Source organism: Falco biarmicus, chromosome 1 (genome assembly GCF_023638135.1).
Source record: "Falco biarmicus isolate bFalBia1 chromosome 1, bFalBia1.pri, whole genome shotgun sequence".
Lineage (NCBI taxonomy): Eukaryota > Metazoa > Chordata > Aves > Falconiformes > Falconidae > Falco > Falco biarmicus.
Genome location: NC_079288.1, coordinates 14,885,324 through 14,907,728, shown reverse-complemented (window position 1 = coordinate 14,907,728; position 22,405 = coordinate 14,885,324). Strand labels below are relative to the sequence as shown.

The 22,405-nt window shown below is 43.5% G+C and overlaps 3 protein-coding genes across 16 annotated transcripts in view; 2 read left to right on the top strand and 1 right to left on the bottom strand.

The window, feature by feature from the left end:
* Positions 1-512: 512 nt before the first annotated feature.
* IFT20 (intraflagellar transport 20) lies at positions 513-2,829 on the bottom strand. Of its 2 annotated transcripts, XM_056326919.1 has the most exons (4): positions 2,575-2,826; positions 2,133-2,218; positions 1,411-1,514; positions 513-944 (listed from the first exon to the last, which is right to left on the bottom strand). In XM_056326919.1, exons 1-4 carry the CDS (start codon positions 2,699-2,701, stop codon positions 863-865), a joined length of 399 nt encoding a protein of 132 aa, XP_056182894.1. In that variant the 5' UTR covers positions 2,702-2,826; the 3' UTR covers positions 513-862. The 2 variants fall into 2 exon arrangements, 1 of the variants encoding a protein (XP_056182894.1); XR_008819931.1 differs by lacking the exon at positions 513-944 and having other exon boundaries at positions 2,045-2,218; positions 2,575-2,829.
* Positions 2,830-2,883: 54 nt separating this feature from the next.
* TNFAIP1 (TNF alpha induced protein 1) lies at positions 2,884-19,013 on the top strand. 8 transcript variants are annotated; one of them, XM_056326907.1, is made up of 7 exons: positions 2,884-2,975; positions 5,280-5,620; positions 7,557-7,726; positions 9,554-9,643; positions 9,747-9,799; positions 12,229-12,424; positions 13,672-19,013. In XM_056326907.1, the coding sequence occupies exons 2-7, from the start codon at positions 5,404-5,406 to the stop codon at positions 13,888-13,890; spliced, it is 945 nt and encodes a 314-aa protein (XP_056182882.1). In that variant the 5' UTR covers positions 2,884-2,975; positions 5,280-5,403; the 3' UTR covers positions 13,891-19,013. The 8 variants fall into 8 exon arrangements, with proteins under 8 accessions (XP_056182882.1, XP_056182880.1, XP_056182881.1 ...); XM_056326905.1 differs by having other exon boundaries at positions 2,939-3,076; XM_056326906.1 differs by having other exon boundaries at positions 2,966-3,101.
* A 1,531-nt stretch (positions 19,014-20,544) lies between these two features.
* Positions 20,545-22,405, top strand: part of SGSM2 (small G protein signaling modulator 2) — a 62,964-nt gene continuing 61,103 nt past the window's right edge. For all 6 annotated transcript variants that reach the window (XM_056348796.1, XM_056348759.1, XM_056348787.1 and 3 more), the window contains exon 1: positions 20,545-20,754. In XM_056348796.1, the coding sequence (XP_056204771.1) occupies positions 20,698-20,754 (57 nt within the window). In that variant the 5' untranslated portion in view covers positions 20,545-20,697. The remainder of the gene's footprint in view (positions 20,755-22,405) is intronic.

Sequence of the window (22,405 nt, the reverse complement as noted above, 5' to 3'; positions counted from 1 at the left end):
AAAGGACAGCATTTCCATATTTGGTTGCCTAAAGAGAGACATAAAACACATCTATTTGCACGTCAACGTGAGGCTTGATTTTTAGATCACACGCATTCATTATTTAAATGTCACATTTGTATTTATAGTTTATAGATACTCCTGGTGTAACTGCATGCTTAGAATGGTTTGTCTCATCAGTTTGCAGTTCTGGCACTAATAATGCCCATGAAAGAGTTCAACTCTAATATTACCACCTGTATGGACATACCTCAGGCATAGTTTGAAGTTCTTAATTCTGCCACATTTTCTGCTTTTTTGTGTGTTCTGTAACTGATCCGTTATGTGAATCATAAATTTCTGGATTTTTTTTTTTTCCTAAGTCTATAGAAAAAATAACCTGGTCAATACAGGTAAGTTACTGATCCTTTTGTGTTTACAAACATGAAAAACACTACATACAGGAAACCATTATGACTATCCAGGGAGTTATAAGCTCCTAAGCTCAAAAATAAAATAGCAGAAACAACTAATTCTGGTATATCCAGAAAGTCTGAAAACAATAATTTATTTCCTGATTTCTTTGAAAGAGCTGTACAATTCAAAACGTAAGAGACATAACATAGCAACAGTAGTATTTAACTAGAATTTGAACAACTGACTGTACAAAACTTTTATAAAATCGAAGGACAGAACAGTCTTTACATCTGTTAGAAAGCCCTCCTTATTGCCACTTCCAGTGTAATTCACACTGGATTAAAAGACGCTTCCATTTGTACAAACCATCTCTTCATTCGTACACAGTGAAAAATTTGCATATTTTTTAAATTCTCAGGATTCTGGAATGGTCAAGCTTCCGACTTTGTTTTTATCTTAAAATCCTCTATTTCTGAAAAATGAATTGGTCAATGAATTCATTCTGGTCTGCTTCAATTTTACACAGAGTCTCGTACTCTATTCGGTATCTGAAAGAAAAAACAACAAATGGTTACTTGCTACGTCCAGCCCGTGTCAGTTGGATGGTTTAGCACAACGTTCTCTGGTCTGTGGGGAAGGGACATGAGGCAACATGTGTAAGTCAGCTGGAAAGCAGTGGCTGCATGAGTGAGACTCTGCAGTTCAGAAGAGCCTCTACAAGTCAGGCACGTGGCATACTGTGACAGTTTTACTGATTTCTTCAACTGCACGATCTCATGCTGCCCCTGTTTAGATAGCCACAAAGTCACTGGAGATGAACCTTCTATTGATGAGTGGCAGACAGGGCCTTAAGTTAACTCCAAGCTTGTGGCTCTGCATTACGCCACATGTGCTTTGTGCGCAAGAACACACCTGTCTGAACAAGTTTAGACAGTGTCCTGCAGCCAAGCACAGATGGCAAGACTGGCTTTCCAGCCTACAAAATGCCCCAAAAGCATTTAACAGAAAACTTACCTTTCCAACTGCATCTTCTTCTCAGCTATTAAAGCCTGAAGTTGCTGTTCCTGAGCTTCTCTTTGCTTTGCTATAGACTTCAGCAAATTTCGTGCACCAATGGCCTGTCGAAAGAGGACGGTCCCTGATGTATTTGTATTGAGATTTAAAAAAAAAAATAACCCCTGTCATCACTACTAGCAGGTTGATTTTGAAGTGTTTCAGCCATGCTAACAATAAAGGAGGATGACACCTTCGCACTGAATGGTTGGTGAAGAGGCTAACAGCCCCTGTAGAGGTTAGGCAGATTAAGACGTTTGAAACTTCCTTCAAACCCAAAAAACGAAAGTCACTGATTCCTTTGGAAATACAAACTGATCACTGGTGACTGGTCCTACAGATAGACAAGCTCTGGTTATAATTTCTGCTGGTAGGAGGAGTGATTAAAAAATACATGTTCTACTTATGTGCAAATACATAGACAGGCAGGGACAGTAGGACTGTTAAATGCAGGAGTAATGTGGCACTCTTAGGGTGCCAGTAAGTCTTCTGGATGTTAATACCAATTAAAAAGGCCCATGCTTTCATACTGCAGACAGACAGATGTTAAGTATCATGGAAATGCCTGTACGACGCTGACAGAAAGACTGCTTACGCGGTAAAAGGAGGAAGGGAGCAATCTGGTTTTTCATGCAGAGTACAGGGCAGGGTACAGGACAAGCCAGTAATTAATTGCACAGTACCTTCATCTTCTCACTTTCAGCAGCTTTTGCCAGTTGATCAACAAGTTCAATTAAGCTACCCACTATTTTTTGAAATTCGACTATTTCTGCAAAGGAAAAAAATTGTCAAGTAATATTCAAAACACACCTAAAGAAGACTAATCCTTCTACTACATGCCACTGCTTTTAGATGTGTCTTTATATGTGGGCTTTACTGCAGACAAGTAACATTTTAAGATTGTCCTTGCTGTCAGGTAGGCTATAAAAGGGGGAAGATGAGAGAAAAGCCCTGCGTGCCTGTGAGCCGCCACGGCCCGCTGTGCTCCAGTCTGCTTCCCTAACGGTCCTCCGAGCTGCCGAGGGGTGCCCGGCCAGCCGAGGGGCGCCAGCCGAGGGGCGCCTGGCCCACTGCCGCCAAGGCCGTGTCTCCGCGGGGCAGGCCGCCGCCCGGGCCGGCACTTACTGTCCAGGAAGGCCCTGCACTCCTCGCGGAGCTGCGCCGTCTGCTGAGCCACCTCGGGGTCCAGGACCCGCAGCTTGTTCAGCTCGTCGAAGTGGAGGCCCGCCGCGCCCAGCGCTGCCTGCGCCATCTCCCGGGGCCGGCCCGGGCCGCTCCGGGGGCCGCGGCCTCCGAGGACCCCGCTGCCTGACGGCACCGGGGCGGCCCTCCGCCGCTGCCACGGTGACAGGCGCGCCCGCCGCGGGGCAGGCTGGGAGCCGTAGTCCCGGCGCCGCCGCGGGGCGCTCTGGGAGCCGCGGTCCCGGCGGCGGGAGCGCTTCCGGGTTGTCGGTCGGCGACGGGGCGCGGAGGAAATGAGCTCAGCCGGGGCCGCGGCGGTGGGGCTGTGGGGCGGCCGCGGGCGGGTGAGCGCCGGGGCCGCCGCGGCTCTCCCAGGGCGGCGAGCGGTGGCCGCGGGCGGGGCCGGGCCGGGCCGGGCGCCCGGCAGCAGCCGGCCCGCCGCGGGGTCAGTTCTCCGTTTGCTTTTCCAGGTGCCGGACCGGGCCCCGGAGGGAAGGGGGAGCTGGGGCAGGCGGAGTCCTCTCCCCGGACGGGCCGCCGTTCCCCGGTGCGCACAGCTTCGCCGCGTGCCGGGCCCCGCGCTTGGCGAGGCCGGAGGCTGCCTCCGCCGCGGCGGGGCCGGGGGGCGGCGGGGCCGGGGGGCGGCGGGGCCGGCCCGCCGGGGTTTCCCGGGAGCCGCCAAGGCCGAATTCCTTTTTATGGAAGTTCTCAGCAGGGAGCGTTTCCTGGCGGCGCCCGAGCTGCGGTGTCACCGCGCCAGCTCTCCTCCTCGCAGGGCAGGAAGGAAGGGACGCAGAAAGTTTTCCCTTGTGTTAATGGGATAATTAAAGGATGCATCACTGTTTACAGCAAAAGCCTCCTCGCCTACTAGTTAACGAACGCGTTCGAGTAGTAGTTGGTGCTCGCTCCCGCTTGGGCTGGCTGTGTAAGGAGTCCTGCTCGTGTTTGGCTTCGTCCTGCTCGGTCAGAGAGTGAGTAAGTGCCTGAAGTGCCAGAGGTGCCTGGACACTTGGCTAGTGAACACAGATCACTGTTGGATCTGTTTGTGTCTGGATTTCTCTTTCGTTGCAGGATCAGTCTTTGGAAGGAATGCTTTTGTCCTAAAAAAGGGTTTGCTCAGGGTTTAAAGCAAGGAAGGACGTGGCTGACAAGCATGTAGACCAAAGTCATGGCTCTGATTTTACTAAAAGGCTTAAGTGTGGGCCAGCTGAGGTGTAGTTTCTTTTGGTCTTGAGTTAGTTACTCGTAACAGGGTGTAATGAACACCTATGACTAGTTGGAAGGAGCTGTGTTACTTGCAATGCCTGGACAATTTTGGATTGATTTCTCTATAACCCTCAGCTGCTTTGAGTAATCTAGCTTCTTATCCGACACCAGGACCTTAATACACAATATTTGGTTCATACCGCTGTTACTTTTGTGGCCAATTCCATTTGTAGTGTGCCGTTGCATCGGACTTAGATTTGTACGTTGTTTGTACCATTTGCTTAATTAGAACAACTGAGTTAGGAATTGCAGAATAACATTATATATTTACGTGTTCTAAGTTCAGTAGTTATTCAGATCTCAGGCAATTTTAAGATGTTATCTGTAGCTGCCAAGTAATTTGCTGTGCAGACGGATGACTGTGGGTTTCTTCTCTGTTGAAAGCTGAGGTGGGGTGAGAAGAAGAATGTAGGCAGAATAGCAATATAATTAGCAGGTTGTTATGTTTATTTATAAAAGGTTATTCATGTGCCATAGGCACATAGGGAGGAGATATCTGTAGTCTGAAAGAGTTTTAAAAATATAACAACAACAAAAAAAGACAACAGCAAAATGCTTTTGAGAACGATAATTAGTAGAAGATAGGTAAGAAGCTTGTATCTGTACTTTTCTGGTTGAAGAACTTCAGATCTGGCCCGCTTCATTTGTTTGTTTTTGAGCTTACTGTCAATGGAAAGATAAGCATAGTGCGACTGGCGAGAGAAAGAAGCCGTGAATGTCTAGCTGGGTTTTTAATTGAGACAAATATTCTAAAGACTGGCTGTTCTTGGCAGGAGGGTGTGGCATGTTACATGTTTATTATTTTTTTTTTTTAATTAAAACTATATTGACTGCTCGGCATTGCAGGGTGGAGGAAGAAGAGTTTTGAATGAAAGGAGTTGCCAGGAAATAACAATGTTATGGTCCAGCACTTCCGTGTTGAGGCATTTGAAGAGACGTTTGTAAATGTCTCCAGTTAAAAAACAAAACATCAGCAACAAACCCCACGCATCCAGATCCGCACCCCAGCAGAAGAAAGGGCAGAAAGCTCTTCCCCTGTGTTTCAGCTCTGCACAAAAAGAGCTGTGTTCTTTTGGGAAGCTGAAAAGGAGCCGAATTCCAGCTAGCATTTAAACTTGGCCTGCGGTACTGTATGGCGTTTGTAGTGTTGGCTGAGGACAAAATAACAGGAAGTCCAGAAAAGTTTAGCGTGCCACATTAACACAGCTATAACTCGACTGCATTATACTGCTGTGTAAGTTGTCTGAAAAACAGCTAAATCCTGTTTTGTCAGAAAGTGTGTAGATGTTTCCTTGGGAATCTACTTCAATGTGGGCTTCGCGGTTTTGTTGTAAACGGGAATTCCCAGTTTCTGTATTGATCTTACATGTTTCTGTTTCAAGGGCCCAGTGGTTATGATCGCTTCTGCCTTGCCATCCTCATCTGGTGACTTGTGACTCTTCACCAATCACGGCGGAATCCGTCAAGCCCACACTCTGCAGGGTTGTCATCTACCTACAGAAGGAGATGTCGGGCGACACGTGTCTAACCTCTGCCCTTTGTCCAGCTGCAGGGCCCAAGCCCAAAGCTTGCAGCTTCAAAGGGGGCAGCCTCGGTAACAAGTATGTGCGCCTAAACGTTGGGGGCTCTTTGTATTACACTACAGTACAAGTACTGACCAGGCACGACACAATGCTTAAGGCCATGTTCAGCGGCAGGATGGAAGTGCTCACTGACAAGGAAGGTAAGTGAAGGTCTTTTGTTGAGATTTTTGTAAAATGATTGGGTTTTGGTGGGTTTTTTTTTAAAAACCTTAAGGCTGCACTCAGCTAAGGATGTAGGGAGAGATATATTCCAAAAATAACCTGGAACATTAGGTAGCCGACTCCCATTGGTGCCAGCAGTCCTCTGTGCTTTATAAAAAATGTCTTCTTTGGTTGCTAAAATTATCCAGTGGAAGGACTGGTTCTCTTTCCTGCGATTACAGCTGGTATGCAGATTGTTGATGTTGTTATGAAGACTGAACAGACAGTATGTGGGTTGTCATTTATGTCATGTCATGTAGTGGTATCATTTGAAATGCGCATATTGGGAGGGGGCATTCAGTTTTCATCTTTAAAACTCAGAATAGCATTGCTTGCTCTGTTGAAAATTCTTTTTTTTCCTCCTTCTGGCAGCATGTTCCACTTGTGGCTTACAAAGCTGTGACAGTATTTAGCTATCGGTCAAGTAGTATGTCACCTCCTGCTAGACAGTGAATACTGGCATTATAAAAATGCCTAATGTATTATAGAGAGTAGAAAAAATAAGATGACCAGTATCAGCAGTGGCTGTGAGTGGTTTTGTTTTCCTTTGTCTAATAGTCCAGGCCAAAATGGGACCTTAGGAACAGGGGCTGTGCCATTGTGGGGAAAAGGCCAAGAGGGGCTGGCAAGTATTTAAGCTCTTGGTGTTTCTGAACAACCACAAGCGACAGCTCTTCTGCATGCCCAGATTACATCAGTTTAAACCTGATGCACAACAGTGCGTTACTTAACTGCAACAAATCCTTGTGGCTTTTGCACAGCTTTTAAACCAAGTTCCCCTTGAGCAGGCTGCGTCTTGTTGAGCGTTACATACAGCTTGATCCATGTAGTCCAGCAGTTTTGTCTAAGAGCCTCAGCCTGAATGGAAAACAAAGTTCATGTTCCAACAGCTACAGAGTCTGGCAGAGGTCAGACATCCTGTTTCCTAGTGAATGTGACTTCAGGGATGTTTTAAAATTGCAAGAACTGTCCGTCTGCTACTGCTTCCTGTGCTGCATCCCCTCTCCGCTCCCTCCTGATCTGTTTCTGTCCTGTTCTTCGCTCCGTTTGGAAACTAGAACAGCTTTTCTCCCATACTGGGTTTTCTGGACTAGTCAACCTTTTAGCATCTTTGGAACGTATCTCTCTAAGATGTGGCTGGAAAACTGCCAGATCCTTCTCCTTAGGCGACAGAACTTATCCCAAATATACTTGCTGCAGACATTTGTGAATCCTGTTTTCTAGTCTCTCCTTGGCTTTCTCAGTGGTAAGTTTCTAATTGCCCAGCCATTACACTGTAGCAGCAGTTACATATATCCATGTGCAAATACAGTACACCACCTTTTGCTTGGAATGTGACAAGCCTCTGAATAAAAGAAGCAACTGATCCTAACAGTAAGCACGCTTTTTTTTTTAAAGGTTTGAATGGCTTCAACAGTCAGTTAAATAGATGTAAATTATTAGACTTTCTATATCAGTTAAAAAGGTCCATTCTTTTAATCGGAACCTAATACTGAAAAGATGAACTACATATAATCATTTTGGTCAGGCAGCCCACTGACTGTGACCGATTGATCCAATGCAGTCATGTTCCTCCAGCAATTTTAGCGTCTTGCAGTAGGAAGCCAAGTATTTTTAGCTTTTTTGAGGCTTTTCTTTTGAGCTGTTGGAAAGTAGCGAGAACATACAGGAGGTACCAAAGGATTGGTTCCACCGTGAGTTTCTGTTCTGTAACCAACTTCAGTTTGCTCAAAGCCAGTAAAGACTTCCACTGAATGAAATGGGAAGAGTATCGTGCAGTTTCAGGAAATGCTGGGCTTATTTAACCTCTCCAAGGAGCATTTTCTTGCCCCCTGGCGCTGACACGATTGAAATGATGTGATGGCTATTTTTCAGGCTGGATCCTTATAGACCGTTGTGGGAAGCACTTCGGAACAATTTTAAACTATCTCCGAGATGACACAATTGCACTTCCAAAACACAGACAGGAGATCAAAGAGTTGATGGCAGAAGCCAAATATTATCTCATTCAGGGGTTAGTGGACATGTGCCAAGCAGCCCTGCAGGTAAGAAATAGAAGTAGTCTGAAAAGTTTTCACAGATGTTTTGCTTAGAAAATTTACTTAAGGCAACTTGAGAGAGTGTTTCATGGCCTTAGAGGTGGCATCAAGTCCGTAGATGTACAAGACAGCCTGGAAAGAAAATGAGACAGCAGTCAAGTAGTTGCAAGAGCTTATCCAGTATGTTTTTCAAAGCCATACTTATCCTTGCATTGTATGCACACCTGAGATGCTGCGGTGCTTTGAATAAGAGACAGAATTTAGTCTATGATCTCCCTGGCCATGTTTTCAGACCCATGTGCTATCATGGCACAGCCTTCCAGGCCACGGGTGTTTGTGCTCTGAAGGCACTTAGTGTAGTTAGTGAGGTGGTTACATTATTGAGGGAGCTATTTCTTTGTAAGAAGAGAAGGATTGTCCCCTGGTTAGATTATGTGAATGTAGAATGTCCAAGACATAGGTTCAAGTTCCTGTCATTTTGGAGATGTCTGGTATGATGAAGGGTCCATCATTTCCCTTTGTTCTTCCATTAACTTGTCCAGCTGCCCTCTCAGAATGGGGATAGTAGCGCTCTTCTACTTCACAGGTATGCCAGGAGGATGAATAAAGCAGAAACTCTGTTCACAATTTGTGGTTTAAACAGGGGGACTGGTTCTTTTCTGTTTCCTTTTTTAAAAAAATTATGTAGGAAATAGATATGAGTTCCTCTTGTGTGAAATGAAATAAAAGCCAGAAATGTAAAGGGAGCTGATTGAATAAACATGATTATTTTGAGCGTATGTTTTAAAAGACATTATGGCATTTGTCTAAATTTCCCCTAAGTTACGTCACTTCGAATTAGATAATATTTATAGGCAGAATGGGTTTGATCTTTGAAAGCCTGGCAACTTTTTTGCTAAGTTTGGATCTTGGTGGAGAAAAAGACCCATGGGATAAGCACTGAGTACTTTAAGGACTTTACTTTGTATCAGTTTTGCAAATATGTAAGCCTAGAGTAGCTTTATTCACTTAACAAGTCCCTCTGCATTCAGCTAATTGAAAGCAGCTTGTTCTGCCAACTTCTTAATAAGGTTAGGCCAGGTGCAATATATATAACTTATTATTAGACTTAAGATTGTGAAGTGCATGTTTCTTGCAGGACAAAACATAGTACTTAATAAATGCCTTGCATACTAGGTTCAACATACTTCTTGTATCCACTGAAAGAAACACAAAGCCACACTGATGATTTCTCCTTCTGGTTAGGAATTTAAAGCCTGCCTTCTAAAACCAAAATGTTCTAAGGCTCTCCTATTAGCTATTGAGCTTTCCTTAATTTACTACATGAGGAGTCTGAAGTCACAGACTGTACTACACGCTCTTGATTGTTGCTTTTGTATCACAAGGGGCTGAAGTCCGTTTTGGTGACATGCTGTTCTTGCCAAATGTTCAGTTCATAGTGGCTGATATTGTTATATACTGCAGCGTTTTGAGTTGATTAAAACTAGTGCAAACTCTTACTATCCTTTCCTTCAGAAAAGGATAGAATAATAAACCCACTTAAACCAAATATGACTTGAGCACAGAGTCCCTGCTATAACTAAGGACATTCACCTGCATCCCAATATTTCAATTACCACTGCCTTCTGGGGATAAGAAATCTCTCCGCTGTATTTCTGGGTTGCAGATCAAGGTAACACTGTGTGGTTACTATAGCAACACAGACTCTTACCTTGGCATCACAGGATTTGGGAACATGGCTGGAGGGGTTGGAGAAGGCAGCAGCAGCAGATGTTGGCTTTAGTATTTATCTCTTGAGTTTATTTTCTCTCCCTCTTTTTTTCTTTAAAACAGGACAAGAAAGACTTGTATGAGCCTGTCTGTAGCATCCCTATTATCACATCTCCAAAAGAAGAAGAGAGACTGATAGAATCATCAATGAAAGTAACTCCTTTTCCACAACTATCCAGTGAGAAACTGAACATTTGCTAAATGTATTTGAACACAGAACTTACCTTTTCTCTTTTTTTCCTTTCTCTCCCAATAGCCTGTTGTTAAGCTGCTTTATAACAGAAGCAACAACAAATACTCCTATACCAGGTATGTCAGGTTTTTTTCCCCACTGTAATGGGAAAGTTTCCTTTTGGCTATGGGAGTAGAGGAAGATATGGTATGACCTAACGGGATTTTTTTTTGCTTACAGCAGTACTCATCTATGGATGAGTGCAGTTATTTTTGCCTGATGTGAATCTAAGTGCAAGGAGAACACAACAAACTGTATCTGTTGAAGTCTAGTGTACAATTCAGTTGAGTGAGAAAGATGAATGGAAACAAGGGCTAAGAGATAAGAATGACGAGGCTATTAATATTGGCTGGAACTAGATGTAACTTAGGTAATGCAGGACAAACTCGTAACCAGAGCGTTACCTTGTCAATCAATGCAAAGCTAATGCAGCCATGATCCTGACCTTATCAGCTTAGCTTTACTTTTCAGTCTGCACATACCTCTGACAGCACTCTTTGACCAACAGACATTCTTGATGTTCCAGTGCCTCTAAATGAATTGATTATTTGGTTACAAAGGAAAGTATCTGTTTTGCTCAGGAACAACTCAGATAGGGCCAGGTCAAGAATTTACTGGCTTTCCTCCTATATAAAGGAACATTACATATTTTGTTTTATGCTGTAACTGTCGTGATCCCTTTGTTACAATGCTATCAGTATGGCTTTGGATTTTCCCAAACAAGCCATTGAAGTGATGGGAGTCATCCCTTATGCTATGGAGAATCCTCATTTTCGACCTTTTCAGACTGAGATGCAATCATGGAAGCTTTTTTTCTCCAGACAAACTGATTGTCTCTGTTACAGAGATTGATTCTAACAATCATGATATTTCAGGTAGTCAGGAAATGCTACCTGCGGGAGTACTGAAGAGCAGCCCATTTTTCAGGAGACCGCATTCTGTATCTGCCAGTCGAGTTGGACTCGTCCTTGTGTTACCCTTTAGCTTACAGCAGTGATGCTAAAGCAGGCACAGAATAGCATGTCACCATGGGTCTGCAAATGTAAACATACTAGTAATGAGAGCAACAGAATCCTAGATACCAGGAGGGTGCTGGTATCTCAGCTAGCTGTAGGGTTCTAATTATTCCTTGCACATGAATCTGCATGCTTTGATGGTGTTTAAATGAGGCGTCTTTATTTAATAAAGTCCACACTGGCTACTAGCAAGCAAAGCTTTCCTTCTGTTCTTCCCAATCAGCAGTATAAAAAGAGCTTTCTCAGTTACATCATCAGTGTGGTCTACTAACATCAATGGATGAAGACTTCCACGTTCTTTTCCCAGCGCTGCTACTTGATAGGGACTGGGACTTGTAACTGGCTGAATGAATCCCAGATTGCTTTATCAAATGATTCTTGTGAACTGAAGGTTTTGTCTGGCTGTTCATCATTCTTTTTTGATTTAGATCTGAACAGAAATGCTTCTCAGACTAAGTATTTTATGTAAAGCGTAGTTGGCTGTTCTTACTAGCAGTGTCTTGATTCACAAGGATTTCATAACCACCTGGGACCACTTGCAAAAGGTTACTGCACACAAGAGTATGATGTCATCTCTCTAGGTAGATTTTTGGCCGTAAGGTGTGAACCTTGAGCTTCTGGGTCCAAAGAGGAATTTTACTGTTAAAGCTAGCAAGGGTAGCTTTGTTGTCTGGGCAGTAATATGTTCACTGATTTCCACACACCTGCACAGTATTGCCCAGTCACCTACAAAAAGAGACAAAGGGGCACAGAGATACGTATTTTTGATACAGCTGTCTTCAGTGTCAGAGGAGTAAAGCTTTTAGGTTTGGTTGGGTTTTTTTGGTTTTGTTTACTTAATCAAATTGGACATTGATTGGCTATGTTGTTATTATTTAAGTAAAATATTTTAAATTCTAAGAATAGCTTTCTGGTAGCCTTACTTGATTTTAAAGCTATAATACAACGTGTATTGGTTGTTTTACAACATCTAGAACTTGTTTTGAAAAGTAATTAAGATCCTACATTGTGTTGGCTATCAATAAAACAGTTTCCTAAATAAGTTATTCACCCTGGACATCTGTATATGGTATCACTAGCGTTATGTGCAGAACACCTTGCTTTTCAGCTGGCCTTCCAATGTGTTGACTCTGGACTCTTGCTGTTAGTAGGCTAAAGAGAACTGCAGTTAACATGGGACTTAATTGTATTGAGCGTCAGTCAAGATAGTTGTAGTTGATGTAATAATTTGGGAAATTGTGCTGTCGTTATTAATTATAAAACTTGGCCTCTAAAGGCTGGTGTGTTTGCTCATGGGGATTAGAGCATCTCATTTGTATCTGAAATCGGCTATTACCCTGTCTTTTCTTAGCAGCACGTGGCAATGATTCACTACTTACTTGTATTCTGCAGTTAGATCAGTGCTTAGAACTGTGGTGGAATAGGCATATAAATTCTGTAGACATGGCCAGCTGAAAAAACGTATTCCTTCTTTTGTTGCTGTGTTTCAGTAATTCAGATGACAACTTGCTGAAGAACATAGAACTGTTTGACAAACTCTCTCTTCGATTCAATGGCAGAGTTCTTTTCATTAAGGATGTTATAGGGGATGAAATCTGCTGCTGGTCTTTCTATGGACAGGGTCGGAAACTTGCTGAAGTCTGTTGTACCTCTATAGTGTATGCTACAGAGAAGAAGCAAACCAAGGTAATGGAGTTTTACCCACCTTTCTTTTAGGGTTTTAAAAAAAAATCAGTTGATGATACATTGCTGAAGGATACAGATTTTTGTATCACTTAAGCCAAATTGCTAGGGCCAAGCAATATTGCTTATAGGAAAAGATTTGATACCAACTCTCCTGAATATTGGCTGGAATTGATGGTCAGTGACATCAGAATTACTAGGATGGCTTGCTGCTTAGGGGTCTGCAGGATGAGCTGTGTTTTGTTAGAAGATGCTGCATACTAGATAGAATTCAGAGAAGGCTAAATATGGTAGCAGTTCTGAAGAAGAAAAGACGGAATGGTAATTCTGAAAGCATGTGCATTTAAAAACCAGTCTCCTAAAGCTGATGGACTTTCTGTCCTTAAAGCATGTAAATGCCTTCAGATTCTCTAATGAAATGAAGATCTAATTCTGCTCCTAATTATACCTACATAAGTTTACTTCATTGCAGTTACTTTGTACTGTGTTTCATTTGCACTGATGTAATCATTGCGTGTAATTGGACTACATGGTTGTGCCTGGGAGTAGAAATTTCTCCAGTGTTGGAAAATACGTGCCAAAAAAAGAGAAGACAGAAACTGATCTGTCCCAACCTGAATAACTGAAATGGGTGGGATGAAATTAATGAAATGAAAACTTGAGCACAAACACTGTTTAGAAACATGGTATTTTTATTATCAGCGTGCTTTTATGTGCAAAACTATAGAATATCTGTTTGAAAAGTTCAGCAGGAATGCAGATTCCCAATAATCAACTAATTTAATATCCCCACATTTCCAGCAATTCTTCTCATAGTCTTCCCGCCTCTGATTTTGCAAAGGTTACCTAAAGAATTGCTTTAAGCACGGTACATCCTGAAGAGATGAGCTACATGCATCAAAATGTGATAATGAATAGCATGAGAAATCTACAGAATTTCCTGAACTTCAGGAGTTAACTTCTGTCTTGCAGTGGTGCAAGTAAGGTGACCGGGGTCCAACATTAGCACTTAAGAATCAGAAATAATGTATTCCATTCTAGGACAATCTAAACGAAGAGGTGAGGTAGGTGATCTGGTGGTGGGAGTAATCCTCTACTCTAGGAGTTAGACTGCTTTGCTCAGCTTTATAATTTACAATTGTTTTACTCTCTTTGTCTTTTATGGTTCAAGTATCTTTTTACTTAGGGGTATGTGTTCCGGTCACGTTATCCTGTATAGATCAGGAAAGGACATGTTCTGTTTTTTGTAGGTTGAATTCCCTGAAGCACGAATTTATGAGGAAACACTAAATGTCTTACTATATGAAACACCACGGGTTCCTGATAACTCTCTGCTGGAAGCAACAAGCAGGAGCCGAAGCCAGGCATCTCACAGTGAGGATGATGAGGGTTTTGAACTTCGTGACCGAGTGCGACGAATCCATGTGAAGAGATACAGCACCTATGATGACCGTCAGCTTGGCCACTAGCATACCAGTTGAGGAGAAAGGGTTTGGTGTTCAAGGCTTGTATCGATATTCTTTGAGGGAGATCAGGAAGGAGGGGAGGGATCATTTGGACTCTGTGGATTGATCTTCATTTGGCTGCTTGGCTCCCTAGAGAAGCAAATGGGCATTTGTGCGCACAAAGCAACACTAAAGGCCAAGGGCTTTGAGAACTAAGACGTTAATTTTGCACCATGTGCTTTAAATACAGACTGGGCCCCCTTTTCATGCCACATGAGGAATGGAATCCAGAACACGGACTCTGACAGTTTGTGGTTGCTCTTTCATATCTAATGACTTGCCAGTTTTCTTACTTCCTGTGAGAAGAACTGCTTTTCCTGAATGAGGTGGCACGATTTGAAAATCTTTTTCCAGATACCTGCCCTTTAAGGGTTCTGTATAATGGAACTTTCCAGATTTTAAATCAAGATACTGCAGAGGGGGTGGAGAGAACTTGAACATGACTACTCTTAGCAAACACTACATCTGATAACCCCCAGAAGAAATGTTTTAGCTATCCAGTAGGCAGATGCACTGCACATGTGATTTCTTCCACCTCTTTTCCCCCAGTACACATACAAGTTTTGTGTTCCAAGAGTCTTTAAAACTCATTAATTCTAAGGCAAGCTCTTCCAAAGAGGTAAGAGTCAAGTCATCAAAATCAAAAAACCTCTCCTTGTGAAAAATAACGAAAACTTTGAGAATTTAAATATACATGTAATGACTTGTCTTGGGAGATGGAGAAATGGGTATGGTGAAGGAAGCAACTTCTTCAAGTAAGAAAACTCCAGGACTAGATTGTGGCAGGGTCGCCACTGTTTCGGCTTTTGATAGTGTAATCCTGTTTATATAAACAATGGCAATCTGGTGAATTAGTTTTACATTAGTTTCCTCCTGTGGCCCAAAAGTGCTACTTGACGTTAAATTTCTCAAGCAGCGGGGAAAAAATTGCAGTGACTGGGGAAGTACAGACTGAACATTTTACAAGGCTAGAACATACTGAAGGGTAAATTCAAGTTTTGTGCTTAAATCCTTTCTAGAGCACAGCAGTTGGAGAGGAAAGAATAGTCATAAAAACCTTGTTCTAGCATGAAACTGCGAGAGGCTTTGGACACAGGAGAGAGGTAGCTTATGCTGAATTTTAAACTGAAATAATCACTTTTATGCTAAGTGCTTCCCTGGGTGCTAGTCGTAAAAGGCCTTTCAGAAGGTTGGAGTCAAGGCTGCTCTGCAAATTTGGGAATAGTTTCAAGTTTAGTATGAAGAGCTGTTACTGTACTTTTAAATGTTTGCTTGTATGTTTCAGCTGTAGGTTGCAGATTCAAATTTTAGCACAGTCATAAACAGTTATTACTTGATGGCTGTTCACTGGCAGCTATGGCTGTGTGACCATGGTGCAGCATACTCCTTAACTGCTTCTATGTTCTCATACTGTATATGAACATGGAAGCTTCAGGTCCCCTGATGGTCAGTCTTTAACTGCTCTGACCAGTGCCAAACCTACCTTTTAAGTTTTAAAGCAAATTACTGCAAAAGCCTGACAAGAAAATAATCCCAAATTAATACAGTGAAGTCATAAGTAGAATTAAGATGTTAGGTGGTTGGTAGTAATAGAAGCACGAGAGGGAACAAAAAAAATATTTTCACTCATTTAGGCTTTTCAAAAGGAAATTGTTGAGGCTTGGTAAGAGAACACTAATGGCTGCAAATGTTCAGATTTTATTGCCTAGCCAGGCCTCTACATGTGGCAGGCGTTCACTTAATTCTCACATTCAGGAAGTAGTATTGCCACAGTAATGCACCTGCCTTTTTGTGAAAGGCCTCTCAAACCCTAACCACCTCTTTTCTTCTTATATTGTGTTCTGTAAATTGTTTTCCAGCTGGTTTTTCTATTGTGCCAGTCAACATACAGCTGCTGAGATTAGTTTTGACAAAGATTTTTGTGGTGGGTTTTTTTTTCTTTAATTCTGCTAGTGTGATACAGATTTTTTTTTTTTTTCTTTTCCCCTCCACTCATACAGTGGGTGCATTGAAACTACCAGCAGAGCCTGTAGTGATAGGGACTTTGTGCTGTACTTAATGGCTTCAATTTATTCTCTTGTACTTTGTTTTCATCTTGTAACAAATAAGACTGCCAATTTGTGTGTGGCACTTCTTTTTCTTAGAAAATGAATTTTTTTTTTCTTGTTACTATCATAGTTAATGTTAACAGATGAAGGAAGTGATGCTGGTAGCCTTGCAAAACTGTGTTTAAAAGAAGTTGCAAGAAGAAAACTGTCACCTCTGCATTTCTTCTCTCTGGGGAGTACAGGTATAGGAAAGAGTGTGTGAGAGTAAATATCAGATCCGTCTGCTAGTTCAGAGGCTTTCATTCCGTGGTTGGATTCTGTACTCCCAGGATTCATTAATGAAATAGATTCAAATTGTGAATTAGTACGCTGTAAGAAGCAGAGAAAAGCTTATGTTTTGGTTTATTTGGCTTTCTTTTCCCTGTCTCCCATAGCTACAAGCAGTATTAATGTCTGATTTGAATTTGAGTTAAATTAATCTTGGAAAAAAAATATTTTGAGAACCATCTCGGTTGTGAGAATCTTTTAAAAAGTGCAAAATAACTTCTCAGTATTTGTGGATTAGTAAGAACTGTAAGCAGTTATGAATGTTTTTCAAATATATACAGATACCCTTTTCATTTCACCTCCTTCTCTCATCCCCATTCATTCTCCCTTCCCTACCCCCAGCTAGTACCGATCACAAAACATCTGCTTGTAGATTAAGATATGACTAGAACTGGAATGACGTTAAACAGTGCTTGGCCACTGGGACTGAACACTGTTGGCATGTAAGCTTTATGCAGAGTAAAAATCTAATTGCATAAACACTACTTCTGTCTAGTCAGAAGACATTTCAAAACCACGGTCATGGTGTTCTTTGTTGTGGTAAGATTTTCAGGATGTGACTGAGGGATCCCAGTTCAATACCTGTGGTTGGGTTTGACTAGCAGTTCTGTAGTTCCCTCCACTGGTGGGCAGATGGGAATGAAGAACATAACACACCTACACAGAGGATTTCTTTCTGGGAAGTATGCTATTTGGACACGCTCAAGGCTAAAATGATTGTAGTATTAGCTATCCCCTCCCTATAAGGCTGCTATACTTGGGTTTCTGATAAAGTCTGGAATACCCAGAGTTATTTCTTGCCTGAGTGCTTACATAATTGGATAATTGACATGAAATTTCAGGAAGTCTAAATGTAGATGTGGATGCAGCCATCACACAGTTCATGAGTTAACGCTTTAAAGAGAAACTACAGTGTTCTATCAGAGTCCTGCTTATCTGGAACTGCTCCAATACAGGATGTTAATTGAATGTCCTTTCCACCAAAATCAAGGCATGTTGATGTATAGTCTCTGTACTACCAGGTTCTGATAATTTCAAATACAATAGTTTTGATGTAACATGTGCTTTGTATTCTCATCTTAATCCTACTTAATGAAAGGCTATAAATTGTTTTGACAAGAACATTCTAGAACATATTTGTACAACATAGTATAATGAAGAAAAAGCAGCACTGAAAAAGTATAATGCAGTTTTGAAATGCAGCATCCTCTTTGTAGTAAGCTGCTCACTTCTAGAGAGCGTGAAGAGCTGTGCTTCCTAAGAATCTTCTCTGCTGGCTTTAAATATCACAAATTACAATCCCTATTAAGAGAATATAGATTTCTAATTACATGCATTTGTCTGCAAGTTAAGAGGCTTGTAATGGCTTCCTACGTAGACCATCACCAACGGATGTGTTTACTGATGTGCCCATGAATTTGTAGTAGCCTTTAGGAGGGAGAAATGCCTTTTTGCCTCATTTGTAATGTACGAATTCTAACTACATCATCTAGCATTCATTAGCTGCTGGAGCTGTTTTTGAAACCTTACTGTCCTCTTTGCTCCAAAATTCAAGTGAACTTCTGTGCATTCAATTATATTAGCAGACTGAGAGAATGAATGGAAGATGTTAACTGACATCTGTACTCAAGTACTGTAATAAAGGGTTGCATGTTTCCATAATGGGGTCCTAACATACTGCAAAACAGCCCCAGTCTTTATACAGAGGAGGAAACTCAGTGCCTTGAGCGAATGTCTTATGTCAAACAGCTTTTCAGTATCAGTGTTAATTAGGCAATAATGTCAAAAGAGAATGCTCTGCAGGGCAGCAGCCTCCAACAGCTTGATAAATGCTAAGACAAAACTAAATGTTTAACCTTCACCTTGACATTTAGTTTTTGGAACAGGAGACATTTACCCGATCATAATGTTCCAGTCTGCTGACTTTTTCTCTCTTGGGCTTCTTGGTCAAAATATAAAATATCTGACCAAGACTGGGAGGGCATTGGAGGTGCTCATACAATGGTGTTATTGAAAAGCTGTATTCTGCTTGGAGCAGGCAATGCTTATTGTAGGCTTGATTAGATCTTTTATTCTGTCGAGGTTTTTTAATTTTCAGACAGAATTCACTCTAGGAAATACTGATGAAGTATACCTTAACTGAATGTGTCTGGCCCAGCAGTCCCCATCTTACGCAATTAGATTTTTATCCTCTGACAATCATTGGCACTAAATCTTCACAGCCAAATTTCACACCATCTATTCTGTTAGGAGAACTGGGGTTTTATTAAGAGATGAGTGGGCATGAGTCCTGTTTCCAGCTTTGCCACTAACTTGGTGACGTACAGCAAGTCAGCTTATCTGTATGCACATAATTTTTCCTCATCTGTAATAAAATGGTGGTAAGACCCTCCCCTACCTCAGAGGGAAGTTGAGATTAATTTGTTTAGCAATAGTAAAGGATTTTGGATTTCTATAATATTTTATATCCAGAGGATAGCAAATATGTTTGCTGATCTTGTTTAAACTGACGTTCTGTGATCAAGCTGTTTTCTTATAGCATCAGGCTTTGTTTTATTTTTATGTCTAACTTTTAAGGGTCAGCCTTATGGATAAAATAGTTAATGCAGTAACCATATTAGCTATTGATTAAAGTTTTTTCTCTTTTATCAGTGCATTAAATGGAAATGGAACACTAATTTTTAATAAAGTGTTATATTTTGTCTTCTGTGATTTTTCTCCAGCATCATAACTTCTTATTCATCATGGTGGTCTCTGTGCACTTTTGCTCTGCATTGTAGTTGTAATACTCATTCAGTATTCAGGATTCCTGAACCATAGAAATGCTTTATCAGCAAATGGCTTTTGTATTATATGGAGCTGTTGCTATCTTTCACCCATGCTCTGCAAGTGCAGACTGTTTGTGGGAGGTGTCAGTGTACTTACAGGTGCTCTGCAGACAACTGGTTTTGATTTTTCTCTGGGATTTTTCTTTAATTGTAGAACAATTAATTGATTGCGATGGTTTTTCATGTTCACGGAAATAACTTCATTTCCTATGAATAAGAATCACATAATTTTGGTCTCTTATGAAGTCTGCACACAATTTCTGTTGCCAGAAAGATAACACTACTTGTGTTTTGAAAATCTTTAACCCTTCTTGACTGACAGAGCAGCCAATTAGATCCAGAGATTTAGTCTGTGTTCTGTAGTAGGTGTGCTTCTGAGATAGCCAGCATAATCTGTCCTATGTAGTTTTCTCTTTGCCGCTGTTACCTCACTTCCTGAGTTAAGCCATAATTTTTTGTTGTTGTGAATGACAGCTGCAAAAACTATTCCACAAAGCAGCTGAGTGTCTCTTCAAAGAAGCTGGGTAATCCTGTTTGGAAAAGGTGAGAAATGTCTCTTACATAACTGGTTTCTGGTGTGTACTGGCTATTCTTTCCCACTATGGTAGTGTTGAGAATTGGTTTACCTGTTAAGGTAGGTGCTCCTACCTAACTTTGTGTTGTATGAGAGCTTGTAGAAACAGCCTGCTCTTATTCATCGTGGTAGGTCTTTTGGTTCTTTGGACTGGGTGATACAATTCAGTCTCTACTATCTGCTGCCTATTTCAAAAATGGAACCACTTTTCTTCGGTTTTGCTTTTCTGCCTGTAGCATCTTTTCCTTTGCAGCCACAACTAATGCAGGATTTTCAGCAGTTGCTGGAGGACTTGCTGGGAGCAAGCTCTGGTTTATTAAGTATCCTGAATACCTCTGCTGAAGGAATGATCTTGCCTTCAACCTTATTTGCTATGGAAGGATGAGCTTGACCCTGAGCATCCCTCGTGATTTTGGGAAGTGTCCTTTTGCCAAGATCGGACAGTGAATCAAATAAGCCAAGTATGCTGTTCACGCCTTTAGTGTGAAATACGGAAATAAACACTAGAAAAAGCAGATTTAACGTTTGTCACTAACCTGATGCTTTCAGCCCCCTTCCCCTCTCTAAAGGCCGGTGCGCCGCTGCTGCGCTCCCGGGGAAATACTGATCGTCTGGGCTGCCCGGGCGCCTCTCGGCTCCTTCACGGCTGGGGTGGGCAGGGGCTGGTGCCGTACGAAGTCGGGGCTCCGGGGCCCGCGGCTGCCGGGGCCACCCCAGCGCCGCGCGTTACCTCAGGCGCGGTGGCGGGCTCCGGGCGGTTGCCATGGCGCCCTGCGCAGCCGGGGCGGCGGCGGCAGGTGCGGGCTCGCCCCGCCCCACCGCCTGACGCCAGCGGCAGCCGCGGAACATGGCGGAGGAGCTGTGCGGTTCGCTGCAGCCTGGCCGCGCTCGGCCGGGCAGCGCGGAGTCTTCGCCCCGCGGGCGCTCCCGCAGCGGTGTGGGCGGGCGGCTCTGAGCGTGGGGCGCGGCGGGCGGCCCTGCTCCCCGCTCCGCCATGAGCTGCTCGGCGGACGCCGTGAAGGAGAAGCTGCTGTGGAACGTGAAGAAGGAGGTGAGGGGGGAGGAGGGCGAGCGGCTTCCCGGGGGGCCCGGCCGCGGCTGCGAGGCGCGCCCGGAGGTCCCCTCAGGGGACGCAGCGCGCCTGCTGGGGGGCGACCCTTCCGCGTGGTTTACGTGTTTAATCTCTCTTGCAGTAGGGATGGTAGTTAAAAGAGTTCTCCCGGAGCAAGTAGGATAAAGCTTTATCAAGGTGAATTAAATCCTGGTTTCCCGTTGGGGAGCGGAGGGTTTGTTCGGCTACGACTGTTCAGCCCTCTCCGTGCTGTTGCGGGGGGGTATGCGACCTCCCCGTGACTGAAATAAATAAATAAAGGCTGTGCTTCAGCCGGGCAGTTGGGGCTGGCGGTGCAGGGCTGCCCCAGAACCGTGTCGCTGGTTTTGCTGGGGATTCTGAGTGAGGCTGGGAGAAGGGATGCGCCCCTGGGCTTGTGCCCTGCAGCCCCAGGCAGCTGCGTTGTCCTGTGCCTCAGGAGAGGGGGGGGATGGCCTCGGGCTGCGCCAGGGGAGGCTCAGCCTGGGTGTCTGGAAAAATGTCTCCACCGCCAGGGTGGTCGAGCACTGGGACGGGCTGCCCGGGGAGCTGCTGGGGTCACCATGCGGGAGGCGTTTGGAAAACACGCGGATGCGGCGCTTGGGGACATGGGTTGGTGATGGGCTCGGCAGTGCTGGGGCAACGGCTGGGCTCGGTGGGCTCAAAGGTCTTTTCCAACCTAAACGATTCAATGGTTCTGCCTGCTGAGGCAAGAGTCTGTAACAAGACTGTCCAGACTCCTTTTCCCTGGGGTTTTATGTCCCTTATTACACCTTTCTTAGTAACTTTTGCTTAGCTGGGAGTTTTAGAGGAGAAAGGGGAAAATGGGTGGTAGGAAAGCTAGTCCTAAGATACCTTTGAGTGAGCTGAGCTGGCTCCCAAACGGAGAGTCCTGGCAGAAGTGTCTGCTCCCATGGTGTTAACACCTGGCCTTTGGGAAGTGTGCTGAGAAAGTGGGAAGGAGGGCTGGGTCAGTTGGCATGGTTGTTCTTAGAAATGGTTGTGTGATGTTTCTGTGCCAGGGCACCCTGAGATCCAGTCATGGATAAACTACTGAACAGCCTTGTCCATGCCCAAATGGGGATGATGGCATTTGATCATGCTTGTGTTTGGACTGGTAGTGCTTCAGTCTTTTTAAAGAATGATGCTTCTCACCTGGTAGGATGTGCTTGGCTCCTACTGTCTTTGCGTTTGGGTGGAGTGGCCCTGACTGCAGAGCAAGGCCTCTGTTGAGACCACTCCAAGTGTGTGTGGACTGGGGTCCCTGCCAAGGTGCTGTGGGAGGAGGTGTGTGATGGTGTAAGCATGCCTTGGTCTAAGAGCACCTTTGTGAACATGTTCTGGGTGGAGCTGTCAGCTTAGTGAGCAGCCACTTCTCCCCTGTACGGCCAAGCACCATAGTTTGCATTTTTGTGGCGCTGACCATGTAACAGCCATGTGTAACTGCCTGTTCTTGCACAGGAGCTAAGTGAAGGTGTAATGCTTATCCATCACAGCAATAAAAAGTATTTTTAAAAGGCTAACTATCCTTCTGCTCCTTCCCCTCCCCCGGTTCATAGCTGGGGAAATTACAAGTAGCCAGAGAGGAGGATTCATTAAAGCTCAAATGAAA